Consider the following 19,374-nt stretch of genomic DNA (forward strand, 5'->3'; position numbering starts at 1 on the left):
AGAATGCTTCTAATATTATACTGCAGTTGATGTACAATTTGGATATCTGTGGATATTACTTTACAGGATTCATTAATGTATGTGAAACAATGGGAAATGTAGGTTTTTTTGTGCATGTATTTGGCTCGTGTCGTTAAATTAGAAGCTACAATTAGAAGCTACAATTTTAAAATGATAGCTATGCTAAATATTTTTATTTTTATATAGCATGTAAAATATGTTATATTTTCAAGAAATATGATTATTAGTCGAAGAACAAATCAGATTAAATGAAGCTACCATTTCACTTTTACTTCATCTAACACAAATGACACCTATTGCTCTTCTTTGAGCAGTGAAGTGGTAAATTTGGTATGCCAAAACAGAGTGCAGTATACCACAGTTTGCTTACTGCTTACGCAGGTTTTGACATGCATTCTAGATAGTTGCATCTCTACATAGTTGAGCAGTTGAGCAATACTGCTCAACTAGTATAGTGTCGTTAACTTAAAAATACTAACAGGAGATGAGGCTTGTTGAATCTTTACTTAAGTTTCTCCAAACATACCGGTTGAGACACAGCTGCCTAGCTCTTCATAGTGAAGCAACTCATTGACTGTGTTATTCTTTTCCTGACACAGTTAGTGAGTTTGTGCACCTTTAGAATTCAGACCCACAATCATAGTCCTGATATATCAAGAGGGGCAGCAGTGTAAATGCCAAATCACGAAAAAGGCAAAAGAACAGCCTTTCTCTATTACATGGCTGACAATTTTCACTTTAAGACTGTTGTGATATTTTAACACAGTTCTAAACATTTTGGGGAAAATGAATTATTCCACTACTTGCTAAACAGTTAAAGCTATAATAATTAAATTGAGGGTCGAATTAACATGCTGTCACTTTTGAAAAGCATATTTGTTTTAACAGGAATTTCAGCATTTGTTGTATGTTATCTTGTTTTTTTATATATGGAAACATATAGTATAATGTTCTTGTCACGGGAGGCTCAGCGTTCGGGAATGGAGAACTCAGTCTCCTGTGTGGGTTTGTATTAAGACCCCGCGCGAGGCGGTTTATCCGGAGAGTTCAGGAGACAAACTTCGGGAAAGTCACAAAAGGTTTATTGTGACAGCAGTGATACAGTGGTAATCCGTGCCATAGTGAAAAAGGGGAAAGATCCGATAACATCCAAATCCATTCAGGTCCAAGGGGTAACCAGGAATCAGTCCAGAACTCCAGAGCCGGGCAATCAATGAAGATAAAGACGGATTAAAATCCCTGGAAGGGGGAACACAGACAGGGAGAAACATGGCATCAGACAGGCACAGGACAAGGTGCTCCAAGCCCCGGGGCTCAGAGATCAGGACATCTGGGCGTAAGGCCTATGTCCTCGAGCTACTCCAGAGCTCGGTGATAGGGGAGCCTTCCAGGCGTCCATCTTCCAATGCTGAGCCAGGAATAGTGGGAGCGCCAGGCTTAAATAATGACAGACTAAACAGGGGGCAGGTGCACGAAATAAACTAAACTCCAAAAGGTTCGGAGCACTCTTAAGTTACTCTTAAGAGGAGGGATGACGATCGTGACAGTTCTGTTGATATTAACAGTGTGTACAATATATTACACCGTTTGTGCTTTAATAAAGTGCATTTTCATGTGACAATTCCATTGTGTGTAAATGTATTTAACAAGAGGCTTGAGTGAGGATTAATTTAACACTAAATGTTTCATTCATTGCTTTTGAAAAAATGTATTTCAACAAAACAAACCACAATATATAGGAATTCTGATATTCTTCTATGTTTTCATATTTTCCGATTTTGTGCTTTGTTTTAAAAGTGAGCACGAAATATAAAAATATCCTTTAATATTGAAACTTACTTGTTAAGCAAGAGTGTCTTGGGCAGTTTTTACATTTCGATGCTTTAAAGCTTGTCTTCATGACACTTTGAAGAGGCAATTAATATTTGTTGTATACACAATTTTCTGCACACATTCAAAACAAAAAGCAAAAGACAAGAAAACAGATAATACAGCGACCACATCAAAGGAAGGCAGATCATTTCCATTTTAAATTGCAAAGTTGTCACAGGTCTGAGCACTTATGTTTTTTTTATTTCGTTTTTGGTGACATTTATTGTGACTTACAGTACCATATACTTTGATATGTCTTCATTTGCAGTATTGGATACTATAACTTCAGTTGGATATTTTGAATAAAATATTAAACTTAAAAATGTGTACTGTATCATTTTCACAACATGGGACACCATACAAAGGGCATGGTACTGTATACAGTATAGTGCTTAGGGATCCTTTCTTGTGAAAAGTGCTGCATAAATGGAAGGAGCTATTGCTTTAAATTTACATTGAATTTGTTTTAATCTTTTGCATGTTCTCACGTAGTGTACATGTAGTGTGTTAAATGACCACCCAGAAAATGTAAGGTATTTATATTGATTTATATAAATATTATATTTATATTTATACTCTCAGGTGTCAGTGTTTTTGTAAAATCATTTGAAATAGTATTATATATACAATATATAGTATATGGCAGTTTAGTATTTCTGACTCAGAAATGCAAGGTAATGAATTCCCTTTGTGAGTTTCCAGTTTAGAAAACAGTTGATTAGCATAACTTCCTATTCATTCCTGTCATTCAGGAATGTCAAAATCAAATTCGGTCAGCATGTTTTCTGCTTTTCAGTTAATTTGGGATAAGTGTCTTGCTTAGAAGTTTTTAAGTTAACTTCTTCTTTTAAAAACTTCTAAAAGCTGACTATAATTTCAAACAAATGCTGATACTAACTTGTCAGTCTGCACTTTATTTTTCTTACTAAAATGACAAAATAGAGTATCCATCTACTGTATACCGTATATACGACTATGTTTAAAATCCTATACTTTAGGGTAGAGTTTTACAGTTTTATAAAGTTAATTTCAGATCTTCTGACCATCATGTTATATCTCTCAGGATCATTGGATTCATAATGTCACCATAGTGGTTAGTTGATAATACAAGAATAAACCTTTATTGATACATCATCTTAAGGTAATGTACAACAAAACAAAGGTATAAACAAATATTAAATAAACAGAATTAAATGTTATAGTAATAAACTACAGTTTAAAAATGACCAAGTCTAAACAAAATAATCCTGTAAGAAGAATGCATTTTTCAAATGTGCATGTGTTTTGCACTCTGCTGAGACCTTAGAAATAAGGTCAATGATACATTTTTTTTCCATTGCCGAAGGTGTATATACAGTAAATGCTCCTACACTATGTCTTGCATTTCCACTGAGTTGTGTAACCACAAACTAATATATAAGTAAAGCATCTTTAAGTTAATACTGAAGACACACTTTTCTATTTTTTTTACATTGTGAAAAAATCTCTAAATACTGAGCCCTTAAAAAACAAGGCTTATTTAAAATATTCAGAGCATCCCTTGAGGGAAAATACTGTATGGATTCACCTTTAATACTACGTAACTATTTTTTTTTCTGTAAAAACACCTTGTATTTCACTGTAAGGTTATGCTGTAGTTTGGTAAAGTCAAATTGTGCCTTTGCACTGCAGGTCTAGCAGAATTTAAATCGTGGCGTCCCAGTGGTTAAACATTCTCTGTTGGCATGTCTGTACCTCTTATCTGGGTTGCAATCCTTCAGTGGATCAATCTCGGTGGGCTCCAGGTTGACACAGTCTGGTGTCAGTCATTTGAGCAGACCTATAACTCTCCAACCAGTCTGGACACTTGGAAGATTTGAGATTGTGAAAACAAGTGCAATGACATATGATACTAGATAGCCTTGGTTAGGAAAGCTTGTTTGCAGTGTTGTTGCTGCAGAAATGTAGTTCCTGTCACACTGAAACCTTTTTACTGGATTTTCATTCCCTTCCCCATTATTTTGCCTTGAACATAGCAAATATCAATTTTCTAAAATGCCATAATTTAAAGAAAACGAGGTTGGAGCAGTTCACAATGGACCTTCATAGATTACAATAAAAGAATACTCTTTTAAATACAGAGTTGTATAAATGCAGTTTCTAGGATAAATTGCTACCCTCCAATCTTTTATCAGAGAAGTATTTAGAAAATATTTAATGTTGATTCATGAATAATGGTAAGACGATATCTATTTAGAATTACCTGTATATTCAGTTCACAATGTACAGTTATACTGTAAGTTATTTGAAAAGGTGTACTTTGAGGTGATATGTAACTTTTAATAACTGCTTATCATTACAGTATATCTTGGAGTTGAAACTAGATTTTTAATCTAAAATTAGGATTTCAATGGTAAAAATAAACGCATCTCTGTTAAAATGTTTACTTAATGTTATTTAATGTGAGCTTTTATGCAGTACTTTGTCAAGGGTGGTTTTTTTTTATTCTATTCTATAAAGTAATGTCACAGCAACCAGATAATATTTGATTACCAGTCTGGATAAACCAATGTATAATAATACAATATGCATCTGAGAAATATTGTAACACAAATACATCCTCAGTGAGGAATTTTAGACCTTGGTAGCTCTATCCTGTGGCTAACTGGAAAAGAGAGAAACTTGTAAACTTAGAATGTAAAAGAAAATTTGCCAGAAATTTCATTTATAAATGTCAGATAAACATAAGTAACTTGTCTGCATTTTCAAGGTTTAACCCTGATGTTTTGTCCTCTCTGTGGATCATCTTTAAAGATATACAGTTTTCAATTTTGCCTATGTATAGACTTTGATGTACATTCAGGGAAGTTGTATCACTTTGAGTGAATAAAAAACTTGTATTTTCTAACAAAGACTTATAGGTCTGAATTCTCCATTATACATGTGAATTTTGCGCTATACATTTGCATATAAAGCGATTCATACATGTGGATTTAATTTGGTAGTAAGTAACATTTACCAAAATACATATTGCCACAATATACATATTAATTACATTGTGATCCTTAGGTGAGTCTGACAAAATGGCACGTGTGCAGATTACAGCAATGAGTGCTTTTCTATTGTCCAGATCAAAGTGAAAATGTTCACTGCCACCATTTTTTCACCTTCAAGCTCAAATCTGAAAATGCCATGTAATTTGTATCATGTGTCCTATCAAAGACCTCAGCTTCTCCAGAGTACTTTACACCAATGATTATCATTTCAAAGCTCTTGGATGACATTGAAGATAATGGGTTTTCTGTTATCTTTAACTTCTAACCAGCTTTGCGTAATTGCTCGCATGTGGTTTTACTCAAGGTCTAATATGAACAGCGATATTTGGAAGGAAGGCCTTTTGAAGTGGAAAGGACGCTCATGTCAACGCATTTTCCATGTGAATAATTCTCTGAGATGCATAATAAGCATTCCAATGGGAAATAAATCACCTATGCAATTGGTACTGTTTATGTTTCAAATCCAATGAATTTTGGTGTCAGTGACTTTTGGTTTCATCCACATACTGTGTATACTGGCATTCCAAATCATATTGTCTTATGTTAACCAAATAAAGATCAATATTATACATAGTATTTTCATGCAAGTCACAATTGTTAGAATTCTCTTTCTTTTTTCCATTTTCTTTATTAAACATCAAGATTTTCATTTGAGATGCAGGGAGGGATATGGTTGGATGTATGTATGTTAATTCAATTGGCATGTGATTTGAGAATACACTTGAACAGTTTTCTAAACATGTGTTACTCCTATTAAGTGTAATTTTCTTTCCCCCAAGAATGTGTAAACTGACGTGACTATTTATCCAAGAATTCAGGGGGTTCAACTCAGAATGTTGAGTAAAGTCCATTCAGAGTGAAAAGTGTGGAGGCGGAATTTTTCACCTCCTTGTTTCCTACGGTCGAACTAAAGTAAGGAAAAATAAATCTTAAATCTTGAAGTGTTTCCCTGACTGGGATTAGTAAGTGATGCTGCTTTGTAAAAATCCACCATATCCTGTTGAACTGATCTAAACACTGGTATTTGCAGCAGACACATTAATAATATTGCAAAAGAGGTGCTATAGCTACATCCAGAAAATATTAAATCACAAGGGATGCAAGCTGTGAAAGTAAAAGATCTGTACAGATCTTTTTATGAGCATTATTTTATTTTTATTTTCCCAAGCACAGTACTACACAATGCAAAATAACCATTTCCCAGAACTGTACTGTATATTTAAATAAAAAAAATATTCTGATATCATTGTCAGAAAAAAGGCTTTGTACTATATATACTGTACAAAAAAAGTTTTGGTTAATCCTTGATATTGTCAAGCTTCAGTTGTGCATATGTTCCACTGTACAGAAACTATTTCAATAAATCTGTTCTCTTGAGATAATATCCATCCTAAAATATTCTCACTTACAGTACATACATAAACAATTAGATTGCTGAAGTTATAAAAATGTTAACATGCTGAAGGAGACATAGGTTGTTACAAATTAAACTTGGTTTTCTGCGACCTCTGCTTAAAAAGGACTGCATTCTTTTTCAGTGCTATTTTTAATAGTTTTATGGTAATCTATTTCGAAAAAGCACATTACTAAAATGCCAGCTATCTCATAGTCATAATCTATCATAATCTTTGAGTTCTTGGTCATGGATCTTCCAGGAAATGATTAATGTATTTGTTTAATAATACAATGTTTAAATAAACTTGAAAATGCTTACATTTCAATCCAAAATACAAATAATTCAGTTGGGTGGTTTAAGGGTGTAGTGTATTTTATTGTAAAAAATGCAGAAAAGGAAAGTAGTGATGAATTTAAATAAAAGAGCCTATCTGAGCTGCTGTATACTATACCATGAAGAATCACAGGCAGCATCAGTTTTTAAACCATAACGTTGTGCCAGGCATTATTATCTTGAATGCCTTTGTTGATTGTGACACTTCTGTTTTCAAGATGAATCACAAAACACTCATTAAGAGGAATGAATTTTAAAAACAAACAAACATACTGTAGGTATAGAAAAAGAACAATATTAAACATTGGTATTTGGATTATACAAGAAAAATAGATATAAATTATATGTAATATAGATATACATTAACTATAAAGCAAGTCATTATACAATTACAGGGCAGCTAAGAAGAATATGACAGAAAGTTAGAATTCCAGTCCTAAAAGGAAACCTAAAACCCTCAAATGGAAAATAGGTGTGTTGTACTTACTGAGATTTCACCTGGTATGCAAATACATTCTGGCAGCACTGCATATACAGTATTCTAATCTTTCTGAGATGTTACTACCTGCCACTGATAGACAAAGTCTAATTGAATTCTATGTGCAAATGTAAGGAAGTATTTCTTTTTTGTTTTTATCCAGAAATATTTATTTAGCCTACAGTTTTAAATGCAATTGCAATTTAACAAAAACACAAAAATAATTCAGATGTGCCATGGTCAGAAGACCCAATGTACAGTATCATCTGAGATTGCAGTTTCAGAGAAGTTTGTTATAGGTGTCTCTGGCACACCTACCTGTGCCTTTGCCGGCTTCTTCTTATTATCATCGACAGTGATCTCAATAACGGGTATTTAAGCAGCATGTATTCTTACTTTGTGTAATGCAATACTCACTTCTAAGGTGTTTTTTTAAGTTTCCCAATGAATGCCTTAGTAGAAGAGACCTAGTAATCACAGAAACTGCTACCTAATGAAGAAAGTTGAAACATTAACTTTTAAAGCAGGGCTTTACCTTGCCAAAAACTGTTTCTAGCTTTATGGGTAATTCAGTCATAAGTAATTGTGACCATGTGTAGGCACAAATAAAAATCCTGTGAATTTATAGTTTGTTATAAAACTGTAGCCTGCTCTTCCAGACTGAAAAAGATGTCCTTTTATGGTTTCGTGTTTTTTTTTTGTCCTTGAAGTTTCTTGTGTGTAACATTTCTTCATGGAGTACTTTATGAAGTATCTTTTTCTGAAGAAGATTTTTGAAGTTTTCTTTTATTTTCCCTTTGAGTAACTGTCAATTTTTCTAGTGGTTGTTCACAAAGGCAATATTTTTAAAAATTTACAGTGGTAACATTTCCACTATGTAGAAAATTTGGAGTGGCTTAGTTCAAACTGTAAATGTCTATTAAGGATTATGGCAATGTATGACAATGTATGACATTACCCTGGAAGAAGGTCAGTTGAGAGGTCAGGGAAAGATGTACAAATTACGGTCTGCTATAACCGGTAATTATCTCATTTAGAAGCTAATCTTCTACCAAATGTGCAAGTTCAGAAGACATGAATGTGAGTGTGTGCGGCTCACAACAGTGACCATGTTTGTAGTCTTCTTCCATTCCATGCTAGAGTAGCAAAACTTTCACTAAATAAATGTTTTATATAGTATTTTAAAACCATTGCAAGAGAAAGAAGAAAAATAATTTTCTTGCAAACATAACACCCTTTCTCATAGTTCTAGGATGCAGTGGCAGGGAAAGTTGTTGTTCACCGTTTTTCCTCAGTTATAATAGAATCTTTATTCTTCTACTTTGTGTAAGAGGAAATATTCAACCTCTTTAATGCATCGGACTGTTGTACTGTATATAGGCATGAAAATTCATGTTGTTCTTATCCGTCACAGATACTAGTTTTGCTGTAACGAAGTCATTTGTAACGTGGAAAAATATGCCGGTGATGAAAAAAACAATAACTTGATTTTAAGGCCTTGTTATTTTTTTACCACCTCATAAATGTAACCAAAAGCAAGAGAAAGGACCATAATAGACTAGAAGAACATGAGCAGTGCTTTGTAGTGAAGGACTTACTGTATGTTTCACAAAGTCATTCCTTGGTGCCTGCTAATGCATCACATCCCAAGTAATTCTGAGTTTTGTTTTTGAATTTGTATGATAATTTTATCATTTGTATATAGCAGATGTTTAAATGAACATACTTGAGCAATACGTTCTCTCTTCTCACTAGAATATTAAGACTTTCCCTGAGGAAAATTGTAATGATCTATCATGAAGTTTGCTAGACTTTTCTATTAGGTGAGAAAGAATTGCTAATATGGTGCAGAACACTTGTATCCTTCGTGTTAGTAACTGTTAAATATTTTACATTTGTATCTGCTAAAAGGAATTGGCCGATGAGTAACACCATCTGCGCTGGTGCTGTAAGAAAAAAGTTTGAAATTAGTGGATCTGAGAGGCTGTTCTTCAACTCTGGCACTAGTCTGTATTTGAACGTTGGATGTAACAAACTGTTGGAAATAATTAAAGCAATTCTTTAGGGTAGCGTCATAAAAGAAATGTCAGCACAATTTCTTAAAATTAAACTGCTGTCAGTATTCACTTTAAAGGAGTGGGTTATGTTCTCTGTGTTAGTTTATATCATTAGCGCTTTCCTGTTGTTTCATTTTTAACTTCTTGCGTGGCCTGTTCCTTGTGTTCATACTTAATCCCTGTTGTTGCGTTTTTTTTCTTATATTGTTATTTGGCATGCCAGTTCACGTGTACAGAAAAAATAACAGGTTCTGAAAGGACTTCATGAAGCTGATTTAATGGATAGGGGAACAGGAAGCCTATGAGGCTTGGTGGGAAATTTGTAATTAAATGTATTGTACCTGGAGTATCTGCTTCAAGTACCTATCTGTACTAGTGACTCACTATATACCCTTGAGCAAGTTACTGTACAGTATATATAAATTTGCACTTTTCCTTTGAATGAACCCTGAAAACCTTATAAATTTGCCACAATCTCTTTCAGAATGTCAAACTGTGTTTGTTGGAGGGGTATGTCTTCAAGACTGCTGTCTTCCTGACATCACTTCTCATCTGCATCCACTGATGAGGTGGAGTGCTAGTACAGTAGTTATCAGGACCATAGAGGAGTTTCTCTCCTACAAGTGAGTGATATCAGGTAGACGAGAGCTTTCAGGCAGTTCTCGTATTAGTGGATTTGCAGTTGTAATTTATTTGCAGTGCAGACTGTTTGCTCTTTAAGTCATGTACAGGTTGAGATATCACAAATTATTTATTCATACCTATTATTGTTCATTATTTTATTCATTAATACAATATTATCCATACATGTTCTTCATATGTATCAACAACTCCATTCCTATCTATCTTTTGGCTATCTATCCCCTTCAAAATCCCCCACCCACTTTCTGTGCCCTTTTCTCCATCCCCCTACTTCCAGAGTCCTTTTATTCTATTCTTTTGCTTCTCAGTAGTAGAATGAACTGTCCACAGTTATGTGTGATTTGGTTCTTGTTCTCTTCACTGTAGATGTTGAGTGCAAGTCACCAGGCAGGCTTGTTGCTGCTTGATGTTTTTGCCTGGCAGAGAGCTTGTGGTGTTCTTCCAGCTTGTATTGGCTTTATTTTTCATTTAATTTTGTTTTTTGTTGTATATAGTGTACATGATTGTTCCTGTAAATTTCGTACATATTGTGCGATTACAAGTGAATTTCATATTTCTATTGTGAGTCGCCCTCACTACTGGCGTTTGCTACGGAAACTAGATAATGTTGTTTAATTGAATGTCATTTTTCAAAAGGAAATGTTTTTCTTCGTGGTTGACCTTGTTCAGATGTGTTATTAAAATGAGACAGGAAAAGCGTATTTGGAGAAGAACTACACATTTATTGAAACGTGTGGACTGTTTGTTTAAAGTAATGACTTTACTCACTTCAAAATGTGTTCATTTTTGTGGTGAGATGATTGTGATTATAAAAGTGAAAGATTAGATGCATCATTCATGATTCAAGATGTATAGTACCCTTGCAACAGTATGATGCAGAAGCTTCCTGTGCTGATATCAAATTCTGAGTGCTGTCTTGTGTTCTCTCAGTTTGCGGGAGAAAATAAAAAAAATCTCTTGTTTTCATAATGATGTGTAGTGTCTAATGCTTTGAACACCAAAACACTTCCAGTTGTTTGTATGTTTAAAATAATAAATTGTTGGATTTAAACATTATCTGGTTGTTTACTTTTTGAATTGATAGTATGGCATATTTTCAAGGCTATTTAAGGTAAAACTGCTGTGAATTGTGATTAACATTGTAAGTAACATTCTCAAAGTTTTATAAGATGTTTTATAAACTTTAGAATTTCAATGCCTTAGCTCTGTATGATTGCGGTGAAACACACCTTTAATTGTTTAAGGGTTTAAGAAGTGAATTGTGTGTAAGAAGTGAATTATTTACATTTTTATTCATAACTACTTTTCTTATACTGTAGATTATTAAACTATTGGATGGCAAACGTTCTCAAGCTGTGGGAATCCTCATATCAAGTTTGCACCTGGAAATGAAGGACATTCAGCACGGTGAGACTAATTCTCCCAAGAATATCGCCTGTTAGGTCAGAGTTTACAAATGATTTAATAACTTGCAGGATTATCCTTATCCTTAGTAACATCTAAGAGGTGTTATCTCTTACTTGCTTTTGCTCGGTCACAATAAGTCAAATTTAAAAATGTTGTTTACTGCAGACAGCGTCTTTAGAACTGAGAATGCCTCCAGTGTTAATTTTACATTCAAAGTAGATCAAAATTAAAATATAATCTTAGCAATCATTTTGAATTGTATTTTTTATTTTAAAAAAGGAAACTGTTTTTCCAGCTTTGTTTTGAAAAGAGATAGAAACCTCAGTGTTATATGCAGAGATGCATATATAAATACATTGCTGAGGTGAGGGGAATAAATAGGGCACCACTGGTTAAGGTCTGCTTAAAAATACAAGAAATTCATATTTTATTATAGATGTACTGTACATTATAATATGGTGAAGTAACACATTGTACGGGCATCTTCAGAAAATTAATTTCAAATTGAAAAATTCACATGGTAAGCAAATATGAACTAAGTATGATCCTATACCACATGATACAATAGTGATTCTGTATTTCTTTGATGGGTGTTATACATATTATTATTTTAGGATTTTTGTGTGGTATAATATACAGTATACTGGGGTGTTCTGTGGTATAATATATACCTTATCTAAAATTCTGAAAAAAATGTGGGCATTTCAGCTAAAGCTATTAAAATAGTTCTGATCTATAGTTTTTAAATTTACATTACTTTAAATAATATTATATGTCAGGATATTTTGAAAGATGGTAAAATTTAATAGTATTTGCTATAATCTGTAAACCATGACTCCTGTGCTTTCTAGGTTTCGATGAAGCTTTAATGAGAGAGTATTCACCATCACATGTTTCCTTTGCTTGGCTTGTATTTTGCAAAAGTTAGCTAAATAACAAATTGAGTTTTCTTCTTGGGTTATGACAAGGAGACAGACCACGTTATTTTATGTCTTCACTCAAAATGTAACCAATTCATAAAAAATTCCAGGAAGAGAGTCTGCTTGAAGAAATAAGGTTTTCAAACTTCACAAATGAGAGAAGAAGACCTTTGTAAACATTGTGCTCTGTTTACTCACTGCTATGTTTTTAAATATTTTTTCTGCTCTTTAACCAGCTATTCCTTTCACTTGACATGCCTGGTCTTTGCAGCAGTACTGTAAAAATATACAGAAGGGCATCATTTTTAATACAGTATTTAAACCCCTAAACGATGCCTCAAAAGCAAATCTTTACAAAACAGAAAGTTCAGATTGTGTGAATATTTTCCGAGCAAACCTTAAAAAGTGCCTCAGTGTTTTAGTGTGGGAGTCTGGTCTGTTTTTTTTAGCTTTGTATTTCAAAGTAAAGTGATAGTTAAATTTTGTCAGTTTGGGAACAAAACCACAATGATGATTTTTCAGTAAAAATATCATATGGTGATGTAGATCTACATAAAACACTTTTCTAAATTTTCTAGCCCAATAAGAGTGAAAAAAACAGATTCAGCCAAGTAGCAGTTTTCATTTTTTAAGGTAGAGAACTCCTAATAAAATTACCAGCTTTTCACAGCAGGTGTCAACTTCCTTATGACTTAATGTGAGGTGTAGGTGAAATGGACAGTCTAATCTGACAATATAGGAAAGCCAGTTAATAAGGACTTCTAAAGACTCTGCCCCCTTTGCTAACAGTTGTTTGCAAATTAAAAAGACATCTGACATTTAATGCAATTACAACCACTAAGGAGTTTGAGGTCTGGGAAGGCTCTGGTTTGTTTCCAGTGACTGAAGGAAAGCCACCTTCACTTCTAGGCCACCAAAAACTCATAAGAGAAAAGGTTACTTATGGCCGATGTGATGAGTGAAAAGTAGATGAAAATGAGTGGGACCACATTTCTAGCACTTTGATCTACCCATGCAAAGATATCCGGGCTCCACGGCTCACTGCTGTGGACGCTGTTTGCCTGTTTGGGAAATTATTGAACAGCTCAAGGAGAGTTGCTGTTGAGGCCAGTGTAATCCATTTTAATAAGGAATAGGAAATTGGCCTCCATCTTACTTTTTCATAATCCCACCATGAAGCATGCTCACCCAGTTTTGCTCTGAATCCTGAGTCCCATGTAACTCACAAAAGAAAAGTTGTTATTTGGTATTTGCAGCATTTTATTTGGCAATTGTGCAGTTTGACAATAAACTATGTGTTTCTATGGTTTTATATAAAATATGCTTCTGTTTAAGTCAGGTAACAAAACATCTTAAATTCTTTTTACATCAGTCATTATAATTGCGTAGACGTGCTTAACATTTCTACACATATTTCTGTATAAAACAAAATTAATTGAAAAGTAATATTTTTTGTAAATGTTGTTGAAACATATATTTAATTCTTAAGAACTGTGGTAAATGGTTTTGCATACTTTAAAAAAACAATTCCATAACATTATTTCCAGTGTTAAATGCATAGAGTAATTTCTAATATTGACTTTTTTGTTGTAAACATGTTAACTCAATTGCAAATTATTGTAAACTCCTAACATAGCAAGAAAATATTTAAAGAAGGGAGGACAGTTGTAATTTAAACTTAAATTTTCTTAATTCAATAGATAAACATCTTTTTCTTGATTTTGTCTTTGATGAATGTTAATGTGTTCAAACAAAGTCATTGACTCAAGATCATTCAGTCTTTTTTAATTTCCAATATAAATAAATAGTTGTTCAAGTTCAGGGGTATAATTAGAAAAGCCTGGCTATTGTACGAGTTTTGTAAAAATGTTTAAAAAGATTTCCAGCTCAACAACAACACACTAGAGCCAGTTTATTGAGCCAACAATTCTACAAAATCTGTAGCTTCATTTGGAGCAGACTAACAAACTAATTTGTAATCACTTTCTTGCTTTTCTACCTGATCACATTTCAATAAACAATATCGATCAGTCAAAACTAATCCTTCATTTTGTTAAATTTGCCCGCAGTGCACAAGGTTTTTTATTTTTTTTGTCTTTTGGTAATAACTTATAAAAACTGCTAATACAGTCTTTTTATATAGTGAATGTAACCCTAAGTTGATATTGCTCTACAGAAGCCTTTTAGAACTAAAACTTCCATTAAGCACAGGTGTTCATCAATAAGGGTAATGCTCTCCATTTACTGTACAGTAAATACAGAAAAGGCATTACTCACTCACTAACTGCAAATTATTGAGTTTAAAATTTTCACTCTCAAACTTAAACTTTTTAGACAAATCTTTGAGCTCTATCCATCATTTACTGAAATTCCGAAACTTTTGTCTGCACTTCTCCGTCATTATGGATATAACTTAACTCTGATTTCACTTCTATGGCATCTCCAAATCTTGATGGTTTACACATTATTTAACAAGTTGCTGTATTATTTTCAGTGATGTGGGATTTTTGTTTGCATAAAGAAAAGTGTGTAGCACGGAGAAGTACATTTTTGTCCTTATTGGCATGTGTTCTTTATACTGACAAATCTCTGGATCGCCTGTTTCTAGCACATTTAGACACCTTGCCAACCTACAGATCACTTTGAGTGCACAACCACAGAATCATCCTCCAGAACTTATTCTGACAGCTAGAAGTAATAAATCAGGAGTAAACTTCTGTCATTTCTATGTAAAGTGCATAGAAGCTGACAGAGGTTTGCCATTGCTATAATTGCACTACAGGTCTGACCTTTAAGCATGCTTTCCTGTTAAACTTTATTTTCACTATATTTTAGAAATGGGAGAGTGGAAGGAGGAATGAAAAAGAAGTGTGGTTTTCAATCTACATATTCTTGACCTGTCTGCATTTTAGAAATGAGCTAATTCCAGGCTAAGGGAGAAAAACATTATTTCCCCCCCAAGACCTCTTAGTTTCCCTTTAAGAGATCATTATTATGTTCTGTGGTGGTTCCCACTGAAAGGGCAGGGGTTAAGCAGTTACAGGCTCTCTCCTGTGACCCATGGTTGAGAAGCTTGGTGTGCTGCTTGTACATTAGAATTACTGAGAGTAGAAAGCCTTTCCGTACTCTTATGGACTTTTACAGTGCTGATGGTGCACTGTAATGATCACATGTTATACTGGAAATGTCTGCATTCACTGAGTTTCAATATCCTAAACTTTTAAAGAAAATTCTTCTCACCGATTGAAGTGATTCTGCTTAAAAAATCCCTGTCCTGTCTCAAGTTTCTGTTTCCAACTTTAATTGCAGTTTCCTTTGCCTTATTCAACGAATTGATAAAGAGGATGTGTCTGTGCTTCTAATATGTATCACAGTTCAACACACACACAAAGATATATGTTAATTGAGCTCTTCGAATTTGGAACAGGCTACACAAGCAGGAAGCAAAGCTTTGAGTTAGGAGGGTTAAGTGAGACAAGGAATCCATTTAAAGTGCGTCCATTGAGAAATACTTTTGAACCTAGAATTACGTCAATGCCATAAGAACTTTGTGCTGGCAGCAAACCTGCTGGCATTATACCAAACAGCTCTCACGTATTACTGTTCTCTTGCTAAAAATGTCCATTCTACTGGGTGTGCAAATTACTCTTACATAGTCAAGTCAGTTAATAACCAACAAAGTTGTTAACTCTAAAGCAGTCATTAATAAAGTATTTATAAATGATTAACAACAATTTGTCATGTATGGTCATTATTCATTAGAGCAACAATCTGCTACTACCTGTTTGTTAAGACTAAATTCATATTTTCTTCTTGAATTTATAAATGGATTTTCGCTCCTTATACTCACGAGTTACCAAAGTAAAACATGCTATGGGATTTGTGTGCCCCTGCTCTGTGCAGGAACAGAATTCAGCTTTTGGATTTATTAATTTACAGGATTACATTTACATTGTAAAGGGTCTACTAACTTCCTGACAGGGTACTAACTACCAAATGCTCAATTTGCCAAATAGCCTCTTCTCATTTGGAACCTTTCTTATGTTCTTTCCCTTTCTAATCACCTAAAATGCAAAACTATTACTATAATTCTAACCTCTTAAACAATAAAAGGATTTTATATACGCCCCAGGAATAATCTGTGGATACATAGCTTATTCCCAAATATACAATGGGGAAAAGCCAAAGTATAACTCAAATTGTTGGCTTTGCAGTCACAGTATGTAGACAAGCATGTATAAAACCTGTTGGATTTTGGCTCAAAACAACTTGGTGCAGGAAATAGCATGACTAAATGCATTTAACCTTCTAAACTTTGCTTTAAAAATCGTCATTGTTTCCAAATGCAGGCAGATGCTAATTAAGACAACATGCTTTGCTTAAAATAATCCAACTATATAAGAAAAGGCCTCTAATAAATGGATTTACTGTTGCAGCTGTTTTAACTGTGGACAACTCTGTTGTGGACTTGGAAAACATTGAGGCTTTATATGAAAATGTGAGTATGCAGTGTTGTTATATGATATTGTGTGAGAAATCTAAGAATCCTGTTAAGTATTTTTCACAGGAATTATTGCATTACCGCTGTACTTATCAAGAATTTACTTTGTGTCTATAATCCACATACTGTGATGTCATTTAAAGTTTTGGTTGAGTATAGCATTTGGCAGTTTACTGTCCAGTTCACCCTAATAGTTATCTATTATTTTTTAAAAGTTGTTTTGTACAGTATATTGGATTGTGTGTGTTTATTTTCTAATTGTTTTGCAGAGAGCCCAAAGTGATGAACTGGAGAAAATTAAGAAACATTACGAAACATCGAAAGAGGATGAAGTGAAGTTGCTTGATAAACCTGAACAGTAAGAATCCAAAAGAGCAAGGCTTTATTTATTGCAGCAATTATTTTCTTAGGTTTATTCATTTGTTTTTCGCATTGTGAATTTCCTGGCATAAGCGTCTGTTCTTAAACTTTACTGATCACATTGTACAGGTACTTCATATGCATGTTACAGTTGGATGGAAATAATGTGACAGCTCCTAGAGACAGTGTTGCAAATCTTGTAAAAACCTGTAGGAGCTACAGCGATGCACTAGTTAAGCAAAACATTCCCAGATAAGATTGCTTTCCTGATTTTGAACATGTTTTTTATCTGAACTAATTAGTGTAAGATTCTGTTTTTTGAGTCATCTGAGTAATCCAATATCAGATTTGAGCCTAGATCAGGTTACTAGCTGACTGTGACTGGGATTCTAAGCGGAGGCCCAAAATTGACTGAGCACTATCAAGGGGAGGGGGAAGTTAGTTCTCTCTTGGCTTCTTGTCTACCAGCAATACAGTGACCCCTCCAAGATGCCAGGTGCTGCTAGGTTTGTGATTCTATTGGAGAGAGATGTGCTTTTCTTCCAGTCAATGCTAAACCAGCTGTATGGGGATGAGTAGCTTGTGACACGTCAAAAATGATGAATAGATCTACTGGAAGTGGGAAGGTCAGTGTCTACCTACACTCCCCCTTGTGTTGTTACAAGGTTTATTGCTGTTTGCCAAAATGTTAAAAAGACACTATTGGCCAAACAATGTATAAAATTACTACATTAATTTTAACTATATGTTTTAAAGTTACAACATAAAACAAAAGTTATCATTTAAGAAAAAAAATGATATTATCTCTTCTGTATAGAAAACGTGCTTTACCAGGAAAAGGGCTTACTTTTGCTTACGTAGAAATTCTTTATAAAAATAAATTGAACACCTACAGTACACTGGGTTTATGACGCTGTTGTTTCACCATCCTTAAATATTTTTCCTTTTCTGTGCTCTTCTCTGCAATGTTAATGGGGCTTCTTCAGAGTAGTTTCAAAACAAAACAGGTCCACAATAGGCCTGGTTACCACAATAAATTGGGAAAGTTTAGCTGAAAGCTTAACAGTTTGTACAAAGCATATGATTTTGATTTATTTGTGCTGGCGCAGAGGAAATATTCTGCTACTTTAACATTTGTCTATAAATTAATCGTCATAATGGAATTGCCGTGTTTTAAATAATTGTCAACAGGCATGAGTCATTTTCCACTAGCATTCCATTTCCATTGTCTGAGGCCTAGCAACATCCAAAAGTTTTAATTAAAGTAATTTTGTTAAGTATTTATGTGAACACTAATTAGTATACAAATGTATGCCTGGTATATTCATTGGCAATGGGTCACTGTATTACTAGAGATATCGGAGTTACAGTACAACAAAAAATATATCTTAAGATTTTATTATCTCCTTTAGTTCTTCAGAGGCAGTTTCACTACATATTCTTACAAAAAAAAATTGAACACTTTTCACTTGTTTCCTTTTAAACTGTTATCCAAAGACTGAAGTAACTTTTATCCTGTCCAAGCATGGGACATGGAACTTCTCAGACATTGTTCAAAACACTTTTCGGGATATTACAGGTAAGATAATAGTAATTCTTTTGTTTTCATTATCCCCCTTTTTCAAGTGTAAGTGCAGAGAGTCAGACAGTTAGTACCTCCAAGTATGAAATCATATGTCCTCCTATGTTTCAGAGCAGTGTTTTATAATGCAGTGTTTCTGTTACAGGTTCCTGTATGAGCTGTCTCAGATTCCCGACTTTGCAGGGCGCGCTCACTGCATCATATTTCAGTCAGTATTCTTTGAGGGGGTGTCTTCTGTACGTCGTAAAGTAGAGATTGTCTCACGTGTTGTCAAGGTATGGGAATATAAAGGATATAGGCTATAGTAACTACCATAATAATCATCTTAATATTAGATTCAAGAGATATAAATAAATATATCAGGAAATAATGAAACCCAACAGGGACATCAACAGATGGACTAGTAACTAAAAGTACCAGTCAGTGCTCTTAAGTGGTCATTAGTATCTGTGCTTTCTAACTACAGTACATTAATGTACGATATACATCGCAGTGTGGTGGGACTGTCATTTTTCCCGTGTTAAATAAGGTACTATAATTATGAATTTAGCTGTAAATCTGAAGTGAAAAAGTCACATACAGTAGGAAAGGAAAATTCTTATTTGAAGATTTGTATCAGGATTTGGTGACGTATTCTACCTGGAAAATTCAAACTGAATTATGTATGCAAAACACAGAAATGTGGGTTTATTGTTTAGGATAGTGGCTAATTCAGCTTTAATTTTAATATTAGAGTTAGCAGTATTTTATTCAAATAGAAAAGGAGATTC

At 33.9% G+C, this 19,374-nt stretch overlaps 1 protein-coding gene across 4 annotated transcripts in view; it reads left to right on the forward strand.

Annotated features, from left to right (window-relative positions):
- Positions 1–19,374, forward strand: part of fmn1 (formin 1) — a 143,120-nt gene that overhangs the window by 59,788 nt on the left and 63,958 nt on the right. For all 4 annotated transcript variants that reach the window (XM_015350900.2, XM_069193303.1, XM_069193304.1 and 1 more), the window contains 4 exons: positions 11,154–11,241; positions 16,598–16,659; positions 16,932–17,020; positions 18,750–18,879. In XM_015350900.2, coding sequence (XP_015206386.2) covers positions 11,154–11,241; positions 16,598–16,659; positions 16,932–17,020; positions 18,750–18,879 — 369 coding nt within the window. The remainder of the gene's footprint in view (positions 1–11,153; positions 11,242–16,597; positions 16,660–16,931; positions 17,021–18,749; positions 18,880–19,374) is intronic.

Source organism: Lepisosteus oculatus, chromosome 8 (assembly GCF_040954835.1).
Source record: "Lepisosteus oculatus isolate fLepOcu1 chromosome 8, fLepOcu1.hap2, whole genome shotgun sequence".
Taxonomy (NCBI): domain Eukaryota; kingdom Metazoa; phylum Chordata; class Actinopteri; order Semionotiformes; family Lepisosteidae; genus Lepisosteus; species Lepisosteus oculatus.